A 14,088-nucleotide genomic window follows, 5' to 3' on the forward strand; every position below is an offset into this window, starting at 1 on the left:
GAGAAACCTAAAGTTTGTGAAAAAGTGAACAATTTTTTTTTATTTGATCGCATTTGGCGGTGAAATGGTGGCATGAAATATACCAAAATGGGCCTAGATCAATACTATGGGTTGTCTACTACACTACACTTAAGCTAAAATTAACTCTTCAAGCTGCCTACATGCTCCCTAATTAACCCCTTCACTGCTGGACATAAAACACGTGTGGTGCACAGTGGCATTTAGCAGCCTTCTAATTACCAAAAAGCAACGCCAAAGCCATATAAGTCTTCTATAATGGCATGTCTGGCACACAGCGTTGGGGCAAGGCTCCATCTGACTACTGATACCTGGTCTGCAAAGCATGGTCAGGGCAGGTATATCACCTACACTGCGCACTGTGAAGCGGGCGTAACCCTTACACGTAACCCTTACACTACCTGATTGATACATCATACCTGATGTTTTAAAGCACGTTATTCCAAACAATTTAGGAATGTTAGGGGATTTATGCCCTTTATGGATTAAAACCAGACTCTGCATCAACTATGTAATTTTCCATGGGAGTTTTGCCATGGATCCCCCTCCGCCATGCCACAGTCCAGGTGTGAGTGCCCTTGAAACAACTTTTCCATCACTATTGTGGCCAGAAAGAGTCCCTGTGGGTTTTAAAATTCGCCTGCCTATTGACGTCTATGGCAGTTCGCCGGTTCGCGAACTTTTGTGGAAGTTCGAGTTCTCCGTTCGCGAACCCAAATTTTTAGGTTCGCGTCATCACTACTATAGATCTGATCTCTGGTTAATTGTCTGAGTGCTAATTGCTACCGCAAGCTCGCAAATAATGTAATGGCTGGTTATTTATTGCGCGCCCGCAAACGGGCAAATGTGCCCATTTGTGGGTGCGCGATAATTTAGTGCTCCTCTTGTAATCTAGCCCTAAATAGTTAAAATTGAGGCTTTATAACTAAAATAACATAGATCATCCCAAGAGTATTCTTTATTCCTTACCTCCTATTGGTTGACGTCTCCACCAGTGCTTGCCAGCCTTTGTCTTTTTACTGCCTGTCATACGCTCATGTATACTGTCTTCTTGCACATATATGCCACTTTGAACTAAGGAAACAAATGTAGGAATAGTATGAATAGATAAGTTGATTGTTAAAAGTTTTTTTTTAGTGCATTTATTTTGGTAACTTTTAAATAAGTAAACTTAGGTTAGTTTATAGAAGTATAGTTATAATAGGTTTAGGACAGTATTGTAGCCTAGTAAAATACCATGTATGTATAAGTGAGTGTGTATAAGTGAGAGTCTGTATGTATGAGAGTATATTAGTGAGGGCATGTGTGTGTCTGTGTATGAGTGAGTAACTTTTTCCTTATTTTGCTTAAAGGGACATGATACCCAAATGTTAAAGCACTTGCAAGTGATGCAGCATAGCTGTAAAAAGCTGACTAGAAAATATCACTTGAACATCTCTATGGCCGCGTTCGGGCAGCTCTCAGGAGCTAGTGGAGGCGCTTCACTCCCAGCGATGACGTGGCGCTAGGTGACGTCACAAGCAAGGGAGCTTCAAAAAAACGGTTTGCATGCGCTGCAAAGGGATCTGCTGCACAATAATGGACTGCGCATGCGAACGTTTTTACTAAGCTCCCTTGTATTGTAGCTGCCTGTCGAGGAGTTCCCCAGTCTCTTCGCAAACATCGGAACTCTGACCCACCTCCATTCAGCTGCTCTCGGCTCAGCCCCTGTAGCTTATCCTGTAAGTAATAGAGGTGGGTCAGAGTTGCAATGTTTTCCAAGAGACTGGGGAAATCATTCTTGGCTCTGGGGATCAAAATCGGCAATTCCTATACCCCGCCCACACATCTCTAACCCGCCCACACAACGATCACCAGCCCACCCCGTGAGGGAAATACACAGTGCTTGAACGTCAGGTCTTTGTGTTTATATACATATAATATGATTTGTTGTGTGCTCTAGATAATGTAGCCCATTTCTTTTCACTTCATACGCTACGTATGAAGTGAAAAGAAATGGGCTACATTCTCTAGAGCACACGAAAAATCATATTATATGTATAAAAACATGGCAGCCTCCACAGCAACACGTGTGTGGAGGCTGCCATGTTTCCAAGCGTCTGAGCTTGCTCTGAAAAGTCCCAGCTTTTCACACCCCACTTTAGCTGCCAGGATGATTGTCCCAGGACTTGCTAGGAAGCGTGCCTTCTCCACATATGGGCAGGGGATTTGTCAGTCCGCTGACCCGTATGCAGCATTACACCATCCGCTGAGTGTGTAATGCCCGCCCCTTCACCTGTGCAACCAATAGCACGAGAGAAGGGACTGTCAATCACTAACAGCGAGCAAGAGTGTAAGAAGCAGTGGTCTAATGACCGCTACTTCTTACATTGTGGGAAGGCTATCCCCAGAAACTGTTACAAATTGAAGCCAAGTGGATGTATAACCTACAGACTTTAGCCCATAAAGGTTTGAATATGATGTTGGACTATAGTTTCTTTCTATGATAAATCGAGTTTGCTATCCGTCCGCTACTGTGAATTTGTGAAAGGTTCTGATCCATACACAAGATTTACGAATGTAACTCCTTGGGGTGATACATTATTATTATTTGTACTTAAGTAGCAATGTATTAGATACTTTGTTGGCATTAGGTTAAATCTCAAATGTTCTTTATTTAAAATGGTTTTAATCACATGCAGAGCTTTATGCTAGACGCCTTTTCGGCTAGCCATGGAAAATGGCTGTTACATGTGCTCACCGAGCTGATGCTATGTGTGTCATCCCTGTGTTTGTACGTTTTATATGCTAATTAGCCATGTGGTGTCTATCTACACGTATTGCAATGGACATAGTGCATGACGTGGCTAGCTCCAGATGGCGTGAAAATGGGGGCGTGTTCTCTGCTTATAAATGGTAATCACCTGTGTGTATATGTTACACCGCTGTCTGTTTTGTTTGGATATCACCATTGACAAAGGTGTCTGTTATGACACCAAAACGTTTGGAACAAATGGTTTTTACTTTTTGAAATAAAAGCAAAGTTTTACTCTGATACATGATGTGGAAATTCCGGTGAATGCTGTGTCTATACCCTACCTTCTAAATAAGTTTACTCTGGCAACCCGGTGGATGTTATCTGTTAAAGTGAGTGCACTTATCATGGAACTGCTATATATATATACAGTCATGGCCAAAAATATTGGCACCCCTGCATTTCTGTCAGATAATGCACCATTTATTTTGTTTGTATTGGTATGACACACAAAAGTGGAGAGAAAAAAAGCCAGATCTGACACATTCCACGCAAAACTCCAAAAATGGACTGGACAAAATTTTTGGCACCTTCTCAAATTTGTAAGAAATAATTGCATTCCAAGTTTGTGATGCTCCTGTAATTTGTAATTAAACTCACTTGTATAAATTAACAGGTGCTGACAATATAGAAATCACACCGGCAACCAGTTAAAATGGTGAAAAATTGACTCAACCTTTCTGTTGTGTGTCTGTGTGCCACACTGAGCATGGAGAAGAGAAAGAGCAGCAAAGAAAATGTCTGAGGATTTAAGAACAAAAATTGTGGAAATGCATGGACAATCTCAAGGTTACAAGTCCATCTCCAGAGATCTTAATGTTCTTGTATCCACTGTGCGTAACATTGTCAAGAAGTTTACAGCCCATGGCACTGTAGCTAATCTCCCTGGAAGTGGATGAAATTGAAAAATTGATCAAAGATTACAACAAAGGGTTGTTCGAATGGTGGAGGACCCCACTGCAGACACAGAAACATAAAAAAGCCAGATTGGAGTTTGCCAAAACTTACCTGAGGAAGCCAAAATCCTTTTGGGAGAATGTGCTGTGGACAGACTAAACAAAATTACATCTTTTTGATAAAGCCCATCATTATACTGTTTTAAGAAAAAGAAATGAGGCTTTTAAAGAAAAGAATACAGTCCCTACAGTCAAACATGGTGGAGGTTCACTGATGTTTTGGGGGTTGCTTTGCTGCTTCAAGTACTGGATGTCTTGACTGTGTGCATGGCATTATGAAATCTCAAGAATACAAAATAATTATGTGGTGCAATGTAGGGCTCAGTGTCAGAATGTTGGGTCTCCGTCAGAGGTCATGGGTCTTAAAGCAGGACAATGACCCAAAGCACACATCAAAAAGCACCCAGAAATGATTTAACACAAAGGGATGGAGAGTACTGAACTTGCCAGCAATGAATCCAGATCTGAATCCCAAAGAGCACCTGTGGAGAGATCTCAAAACAGCAGTTGGGAAAAGGAACCCTTCCAATCTGAGAGACCTGGAGCAGTTGGCGAAAGAAGAGTTGTAAGGTATAAGAAACGTATTGATAGTTACAGTAAGTGATTGATTTAGTTATTTTTTCCAAGGGGTGTGCTACCAAATATTAAATTGAGGGTGCCAATAATTTTGTCCAGTCCATTTTTGGAGTTTTGCATGGAACGTGTCAGATTTGGGTTTTTTTTCTCCACTTTTTTGCGTCATATCAATACAAACAAAAGAAATTAACATGAGAATGCCTAAACATTTGTAATTGCAACAATTTTCTGGGTGAAGTGGTGCATTATCTGACAGAAATGCAGGGGTGCCAATATTTTTGGCCATGACTGTATATATATCAAAATAACAAGAGTATTGCATCATTCAGTAATACCTTTTTTATTGGACTAACTTTACATAGAAAAGACAAGCTTTCAAGATTTCTCTCTTCCTTAAGGTCTGAAGCAATACTAACCTGAAAAGAGAGACATTTTGAAAACTTGTATTTTACTATGTAAAGTTGGTCCAATAAAAAGGTATTACTGCATACTGCAATACTTATATATATATATATATATATATATATATTTTGATATACAATTTCTGGACTAATATGGCTACTACAATATTTGTATATTATTATTATTATTTTATTATTATCGGTTATTTGTAGAGCACCAACAGATTCTGCAGCGCTATAAACAAAAGTGGAGTACAACAAAACAATTATATGGATCAAATGGGTAGAGGGCCCTGCCGAGAGTTGCACTGTTGTAGTCAGCTCTTAAGAAGGTGATCTACAAACAGCTGGACTCTTAGGCTTACATGCTAAGGGGGGTTCAGGGGATAGCAATGGAGGAGAGGAACTGGTATAAAGAAAGGTTAGAGTAGGTTGTATGCATCCCTGAACAGTATAGACTTGAAGCTTTTAAAACTAGAAGAGAGTCTTGTGGAGCGAGGCAGAGCGTTCGACAAGATGGGAGCCAGTCTGGAGAAGTCCTGTAAACGGGAGTGTGATGAGGTGACAAGAGAGGAGTAGAGTAGGAGGTCATGAGCAGAGCAAAGGGGACGGGAGGGAGAGTATCTGGAGAAAAGGTCTAAGATATAGGGGGGAGCAGTGCAGTTGAGGGCTTTGTATGTCAGAATGAGAATTGTGTGTTTGATCCTAGAGGCAAGAGGAAGCCAGTGAAGGGATTGGCAGAGAGGTGCAGCAGATGAAGAGCGACGTATAAGGAAGATGAGTCTGGCAGAGGCATTCATTATGGATTGTAAAAGAGCTAGGTGGAAGGTGGGGAGACCAAAGAGGACAGAGTTGCAGTAATCAAGGCGGGAAAGAATGAGAGAGTGGATTAAAATCTTAGTTGTGTCTTGTGTAAGGAAGTGTCTAATTTTAGAGATGTTTTTAAGGTGGAAGCGGCAGGCTTTAGCCAAGGACTGAATGTGAGGAGTGAAAAAAAGATCTGAGTCAAATGTGACCCCGAGACATTGCGCATGCGGGGTAGGGGTAATGATGGAGTTGTCGACAGTTATAGAGAGATTGGGGGTCGAGAGTTTTGAAGAAGGGGGGAAAATAAGGAGCTCAGTTTTGGAGAGATTTAGCTTGAGGTAGTGAGAGGACATCCAGTTAGAGATGTGAGAAAGACAATTAGTGACATGGGTTAGCAAGGAAGGAGATAGGTCTGGTGCAGAGAAGTAGATTTGGGTGTCATCGGCATACCAATGATATTGTAAACCGCGGGACTTTTTTTAGGGAGCCTAGTGATGACGTGTAGATTGAGAAGAGAAGGGGACCAAAGACAGAGCCTTGCGGTACTCCGACAGAAAGTGGTGACGCGGCAGAGGAGGCCCCAGAGAAGACTACACTTAAGGTACGGTTTGACAGGTAGGAAGAGAGCCACGAGAGGGCTGTGTCACAGATGCCGAAGGATTGGAGGGTTTGGAGCAAAAGAGGGTAGTCAACAGTGTCAAAGGCTGTGGACAGATCAAGGAGAATAAGCACAGAGAAGTGGCCTTTTGATATTGCTGTAAGTAGGTCATTTGTAACCTTAACAATTGCTGTATCTGTGGAGTGATGGGGATGAAATCCAGATTGCAGTGGGTCAAGGAGGGAGTTTATTGTAAGGGAATGGGATAGGCGTGCATAAACTAGTTTTTTGAGAAGCTTTGATGCAAGAGGGAGGAGGGAAATAGGGCGGTAGTTGGATGGGGAGGTAGGATCAAGAGAAGGTTTTTTGAGGATAGGTGTGACCAGTGCATGTTTCAGCGATGAGGGAAATATACCGGTGCTGAGCGAGAGGTTGAAAGTGTGTGTGAGTATAGGGGTAAGGGTAGCAGAGAGGGAGGGGAGTAGCTGTGAGGGGATAGGGTCAAGGGGACAGGTAGTGAGGTGAGAGTGCAGTATAAGTGCCGAAACTTCTTCCTCAGTAACAGGGGAGAATGAGCTAAGTTTAAGGTTATGTCGGTTGTGGTATGTGTGTATATATATATATATATATATATATGTGTGTGTGTATGTGTGTGTGTGAACAAAAAAACAAAAAGAGAAAGGTGTAGTACTGAGTGTTCACTACTCGTAGCTGTCTCTGTAGATTCGATATAGTTCCCATGCAACAACAATATAGAAACATATAAAAATAAGAGTTGCACTAATACACTATGATGTGTATAAATGAAGATATAATCGGACTGCACAAGTTCTGTTATTCACATGCTCAGGGGTAACGTTATGCGTACAACTGAATTTCAGGACCCATATGCTCCAATCGTGGGGCTGTATTCCCTGGCGTATCGCGCACACAGAACCCAGTGCTTCAAGAGCTGAAAACCAGGCAGCTCTAAGACCATAAAGTGTACCTCCCAGCCTCAAAGTAGAAAGATGTCTTCAGGTGGTGTTAAGCGGTATTATCTATGTAAGTGCTCTAATGCAATGTAGCCACTCAAAGTGATAGAGTGGGGTGCGAGAGGGAGAGGGAACATAGTGAAGACTTGCCCTCACTTACCATCTCTCCCCATCTGGAACACACCGCCACAATGGAGCGAAAACGCCGGCTTCCTTCTTCGGGGAATTCCCGCTGACGTGTAAGTTACACGTATCTTGTCTCCAACGTAGCCGCAACACACACCCCTTTGCACAGAGCCAATCTGATGGAGGGTTGGGACGGTACTGTTTACAGACAGTCCAATGGGGAACAAACGCTACTTTAAAGGAGAACTGCTGTCACAACAGGCTATAAGCATAAGTATCCAAAAACGAAGAAGAGGATGACAAGCAGTTGTAGAGTTTAAAAAGTCAATGCTTTAATATAAATCCATTAAAAAGTATTCAAGGGAGGAGCAAAAAAGTAGAAAGTAACACAGTGCACAAGTACACACAAACCAGTATACACGTTTCGGCGTGAGCCGTAATCACTACTGATATGTGTGTGTGTGTACATATTTATATTTATATATATATATATATATATAAATATGATCTCTAAGGGGTAGATTTATTATGCAGCGGATGCTGCATTCTACGCCTTTCGTTTCCGACTCGTAAGACCACTGCTCCCTAACTTCTGATCAGGATGATTGACACCCCCTGCAGTGGGCAGCATTGCACAAGCATTTCACATGAAATGCTTGTGCAATGTTAAATTTGCTATAGCGAATCATGTCCGCTCGACTTGTGATAAATCTACCCCTAAAAGATTGCATTACTATTCCTGTAGAAAATTAGATTGATTTTGCAATTGCATCAATTGGTTTTAAGAAAGGCTATAAATGACTTGATCCGTATTTTGTTTATCTGTGTAACTGAGCCATTGTTTTGTGCAATTAGTGAAATAAAGATAATAAGAGTTGTCCATGTTTGATGAGGTGGTGGATTTTTTGTTATATTTTACAAGAGTAATTTTAACTGTGATTTGGTTTTAATGGTTTAATTTTTTCTGCTTTATGAATGAAAAATAATTACTAGAAAGTTTTTTTACATTTTTTTGTGGAGGGCAAAAATGAAGAAAATGTATTATTTACTCTGCCAAATATGGGCCAGATTACAAGTGGTGCACTATATAGAGATTTTGCTTGCATGTAAACACAACCGGAAGTAAACTTTTAACGTATGGGTTAGCAGGCGTATTACAAGTTGAAAGTAGAATGTTTACTTGCGAACAGAAGCCGACGCACTCTAACTCGAGGACTACTGATATTGCGACCACATTAACTGCTTTTTCCCCATTAACTTCAATGGAACGGGCAAATTGAAAATGTTCTTCACATAAAAGAAGATGTTCTATTTATTTTTAAATAGATATTTCTATACGTATCTGATATATTTTTTTGATATAAATCTTTACCAATGGTTTTAAAACCTGTCTTCAGGCCTCCCCAACAGGCCAGGTTTTCTGGATTACCTTGGATGAGAGCCGGTAAAATAACAATGTTTAATTATCATCTGATTATTTTACCTGTGCTCTTGATCAGATATCCTCAAAATGTGGCCTGTTAGGGAGACCTCAGGACAGGTTTGAAAACCAGTGATCTATTTCATATCCCTTTTACTTCTTCAGCTTGTCCTATACCATGATTTTTGTTTCAGATTTGTCTCCTGTATTTGATTATGGATTGTGTTTTCTAACATAGGCTAATTTGTTTAGCCGGTTTTCCTGACCTTTGTCCTGGTTTATATTCCTGGTTTGTGACCCAGCTGAACATGACTTTACGGGGCCCATTTATCAAGCTCCGTACGGAGCTTGAGTGCCCGTGATTCAGGCGAGCCTTCAGACCGCTGCTCCATAACCTGTCCGCCTGCTCTGAGGAGGCGGACAGACATCGCCGCAATTCAACCCAATCAAATACGATCGGGTTGATTGACACCCTGCTGCTAGCGGCCAATCTGCAGGGGGCGGCGTTGCACCAGTAGTTCACAAGAGCTGCTGCTGCAATGCTGAATGCGGAGAGCATATTGCTCTCCACATTCAGCGAGGTCTGTCGGACATGATCCGCAATGTCGAATCATGTCTGACAGGCCTTTCATAAATAGGCCCCAATAACTCTTGAGAGTACATTCACAAAAGTCAGTACACAGTTTATAATAAATGTCATTGTTGCCACAAACATGACTATAAAATCAAAGTCTAGTATCCCTTTAGTAACCTTGTTTCTGCTTTCGTACCTCGAGTTGGCTGATCACTCCCCCAACTTGGTCTACACTTGATCTTCTCATTGCCTTGGACTGGTTCATATAAACTCTCTTCTGCTTCAAGGTATATATCACTGTCCTCTATGGAGAGGAAGAGATGAAATGGGGAGAAAATTTACTTGTGAGAAGTCAAAATTATTTTTTTATAATTCAGTTAGATTGCACAATTTAAAACAGTTCACTTATGTAGTCAAATTTACCTCTTGGTATCTTTACTTGAAACTTAAAATGGCTAAACTATTTGTTAGAAGAACATGTAATTTTAAGACTATTGACCCTACACTATTGTGTGTTTCTACCCCAGCAGCAAAGAGTTAAACAATGTGTAACTAGCACTGTTGATTGGATCAGTGACTGTTTCTGTTTGGGAGCAGCAGTGCTCTGCAGATCCCAAGCAGCACTTCTAGTATGTGTTTAACCCCTTTGCTGGGGTAAACACACAGTATAGTTGGGTTCATACAGGGAGTGCAGAATTATTAGGCAAATGAGTATTTTGACCACATCATCCTCTTTATGCATGTTGTCTTACTCCAAGCTGTATAGGCTCGAAAGCCTACTACCAATTAAGCATATTAGGTGATGTGCATCTCTGTAATGAGAAGGGGTGTGGTCTAATGACATCAACACCCTATATCAGGTGTGCATAGCTATTAGGCAACTTCCTTTCCTTTGGCAAAATGGGTCAAAAGAAGGACTTGACAGGCTCAGAAAAGTCAAAAATAGTGAGATATCTTGCAGAGGGATGCAGCACTCTTAAAATTGCAAAGCTTCTGAAGCGTGATCATCGAACAATCAAGCGTTTCATTCAAAATAGTCAACAGGGTCGCAAGAAGCGTGTGGAAAAACCAAGGCGCAAAATAACTGCCCATGAACTGAGAAAAGTCAGGCGTGCAGCTGCCAAGATGCCACTTGCCACCAGTTTGGCCATATTTCAGAGCTGCAACATCACTGGAGTGCCCAAAAGCACAAGGTGTGCAATACTCAGAGACATGGCCAAGGTAAGAAAGGCTGAAAGACGACCACCACTGAACAAGACACACAAGCTGAAACTTCAAGACTGGGCCAAGAAATATCTCGACTGATTTTTCTAAGGTTTTATGGACTGATGAAATGAGAGTGAGTCTTGATGGGCCAGATGGATGGGCCCGTGGCTGGATTGGTAAAGGGCAGAGAGCTCCAGTCCGACTCAGACGCCAGCAAGGTGGAGGTAGAGTACTGGTTTGGGCTGGTATCATCAAAGATGAGCTTGTGAAGCCTTTTCGGGTTGAGGATGGAGTCAAGCTCAACTCCCAGTCCTACTGCTAGTTTCTGGAAGACACCTTCTTCAAGCAGTGGTACAGGAAGAAGTCTGCATCCTTCAAGAAAAACATGATTTTCATGCAGGACAATGCTCCATCACACACGTCCAAGTACTCCACAGCGTGGCTGGCAAGAAAGGGTATAAAAGAAGAAAAATCTAATGACATGGCCTCCTTGTTCACCTGATCTGAACCCCATTGAGAACCTGTGGTCCATCATCAAATGTGAGATTTACAAGGAGGGAAAACAGTACACCTCTCTGAACAGTGTCTGGGAGGCTGTGGTTGCTGCTGCACGCAATGTTGATGGTGAACAGATCAAAACACTGACAGAATCCATGGATGGCAGGCTTTTGAGTGTCCTTGCAAAGAAAGGTGGCTATATTGGTCACTGATTTGTTTTTGAATGTCAGAAATGTATATTTGTGAATGTTGAGATGTTATATTGGTTTCACTGGTAAAAATAAATAATTGAAATGGGTATATATTTGTTTTTTGTTAAGTTGCCTAATAATTATGCACAGTAATAGTCACCTGCACACACAGATATCCCCCTAAAATAGCTATAACTAAAAACAAACTAAAAACTACTTCCAAAACTATTCAGCTTTGATATTAATGAGTTTTTTGGGTTCATTGAGAACATGGTTGTTGTTCAATAATAAAATTAATCCTCAAAAATACAACTTGCCTAATAATTCTGCACTCCCTGTAGTCTTGAAATGACATACTCTAATGAATTAGGGCATGTAATTTATCAACTATAATGACCCTTTAACTCCTTTCTTGTATTATATTTTAAGTTCAACTTGGAAAATGCCAGGTGCAGAATTTAAAGGGACAGTCTAGTCAAAATTAAGCTTTCATTATTCAGTTAGGACATGTAATTTTAATTAACTTTCCAATTTACTTTTATCATCAAATTTGCTTTTTTCTCTTGGTATTCTTAGTTGAAACTAAACCTAGGTAGGCTCATATGCTAATTTCTAAGCCCTTGAGGGCTGCCTCTAATCACATGCTTTTTAAATTGCTTTTCACAACAAAAGACTTGATAGTTCACGTGGGCCATATAGATAACCCTGTGTTCAGGCACAGAAAGTAATTTAAAGTGAATGTAAAGTTTGAGGAATGAGTGCCCGGTTTAATACTGCTTTTGTTAAAATACTTACCTTTTCTTTCTGCAGGGGGCTGCATTGCACCAGTAGTACACAAGAATTGCTGGTGCAATGATAAATGCTGAGAGTGTATGCTGTTGGCATTTATCGATGTGCAGCAGACAGGATCCACTATATCGGATCATGTCTGCTCACACAATCATAAAAATGCCCCATGGTCTATTGTTACTATGAATTACATTGTTACATTATTTAGCAGTTGTTATCAGTTAAAGCCTGATACATACATGTAGCAGGGTTAGCCTTGGCAACATAAATAATTAAAGTATATTGCACAGTTGCTTCACTATGCATAACTAAACAATTTACATTGAAACAACAACACAAAATTGCCAGATGATATTATTACTATGACAATCACATAACTGCTGAAACCCCACATTTGAATCATGAGACCTCACGCTTTCAAATATTGTGTCTCATTACGTATTTATATGGTTAGTTAGTAATAAAGGTTTTTTTAAATATCGCCAATCCCCCAAATAGAACCAATGCTGAGAAGTGTTTGCTAGCAGCTGGAAGAACACAGAACCTCTAATTTAAAATAGAATTAGGCCGAATTATCAAGGGCCAAACGGCTCCTGATGCCCCTGTTTCCGTGCGAGCCTTCAGGCTCGCCGGCTCCATAACTGGTTCGCTGCCTCTGAGGCTACGGTCTGCAATCTGCCCGATCCTATACGATCGGGCTGATTGACACTCCCTGCTAGCGACCGATTGGCCGCGAAACTGCAGGGGGCGGCATTGCACAAGCAATGTTACGCATATTTTACATTCCAATGTTCTTCACATAGAAAAAAATATTTTTAATTTTAATATATATATATATATATATATATAATATTAATGTAAAATATATATCTATATGAATATATATACAAGTATGGGTATATATAGATATATATTGAAATATTTATTTAAAATGAAAATAACATTTTCCAACATTGGAATGTGTAATATTAATAACTCCTGTCGGTATAGTGCTGTGGGTTTAATAATGGTGTTGGTTAGCATGTGAGGGATACATGTTTTTTTCTTCTGCGCTCTCCATTGAAGTCTAGGGGGAGAATAAGTTAACACAGTCGCAACATCTGAAGTACTTTCCTTAGCGCACGCATGCAAAAAAAATTATTTTAATCTTTTAATTCAAGCGCTAACCCACGAGCACAAAAACTTTAGTTTTGGTCGTGTTGGCGCTCAAGTTAAAGTACTAAAATAGCGCATCACTTGTAATTGTTTAATCGTCTTTTTTTTGCAACAACATCAGCTCTCTGGATGCCCTGTTTTGGCATTTACTTCATCAATTGTAATAAAGATGTGCTTTAACGCACTTTTTAATGTACTGCTAAAATTGAAAATACCCCGTGCTCCGGCCGTTCACTTCAAAACTATTTTTTTTTGTGAGATAACAATTTGAACTGTTATCTTTCATTATTTTTTTGTGTAAGTGCCATATGGCTAGCGCGCTGATTGGAGAACTGTTCAAACCGGGCAGCCGGAGCACGAGGTATTTGAATTTCAGCTCTACATTAAAAAGTAAGTTAAAAGTATCTTCATTACAATTGATGAAGTAAACGCAATCTAAAATATTGCTAACATTCCGGAAAGCTTACCATCACTTTAAAGGGACAGGGACACAGGCTACACTAAAATTGTTATTGTTTAAAAAGATAGATAAAACTTTTACTACCCATTCCAAGCTTTGCACAACCAACATTGTTAGATTAATGTTCTTTATAACAGTTAAACCTCTAAATTTCTACCTGTTTCAAAGCCTCTATTAACAGCCTCTTAATCACATGCTTTTTATTTGCTTTTCACAACAGGAGACTACTAGTTCATGTGGGCCGTATAGATAACAATGTGTTCACGCCCAAGGAGTTATTTAAGATTTAGCACAACACAGTTTTAAATGCAAGTCAATAGATAATAAATAAAAACTCATGTGATCAGGGGGCTGTCAGAAAATGCTTAGATACAAGGTAATCACAAAGGTAAAAAAGTATATTAATATAACTGTGTTGGTTATGCAAAACTGGGGAATAAAGGGATTATCTATCTTTTAAAACAATAAAAATTGTAGACTGTCCCTTTAAGGGCAAATACTGTAAGCAATTGCTGGAACCCCATATGAATAATACACAAATGCCA

General features: G+C 40.3%; 1 protein-coding gene across 2 annotated transcripts in view; it reads right to left on the minus strand.

Moving 5' to 3' along the window:
* The window catches only part of LOC128662256 (uncharacterized), a 78,099-nt gene that overhangs the window by 24,754 nt on the left and 39,257 nt on the right, over positions 1 to 14,088 (minus strand). Inside the window, exons 2-3 of one of the 2 annotated variants that reach the window (XM_053716077.1) lie at positions 9,441 to 9,548; positions 988 to 1,092 (exon numbers count right to left, since the gene is read on the minus strand). In XM_053716077.1, the coding sequence (XP_053572052.1) occupies positions 988 to 1,092; positions 9,441 to 9,548 (213 nt within the window). The remainder of the gene's footprint in view (positions 1 to 987; positions 1,093 to 9,440; positions 9,549 to 14,088) is intronic. The other variant, XM_053716078.1, reaches the window with a different exon arrangement.

This window comes from Bombina bombina, chromosome 6, assembly GCF_027579735.1.
Source record: "Bombina bombina isolate aBomBom1 chromosome 6, aBomBom1.pri, whole genome shotgun sequence".
Classification (NCBI taxonomy): Eukaryota; Metazoa; Chordata; class Amphibia; order Anura; family Bombinatoridae; genus Bombina; species Bombina bombina.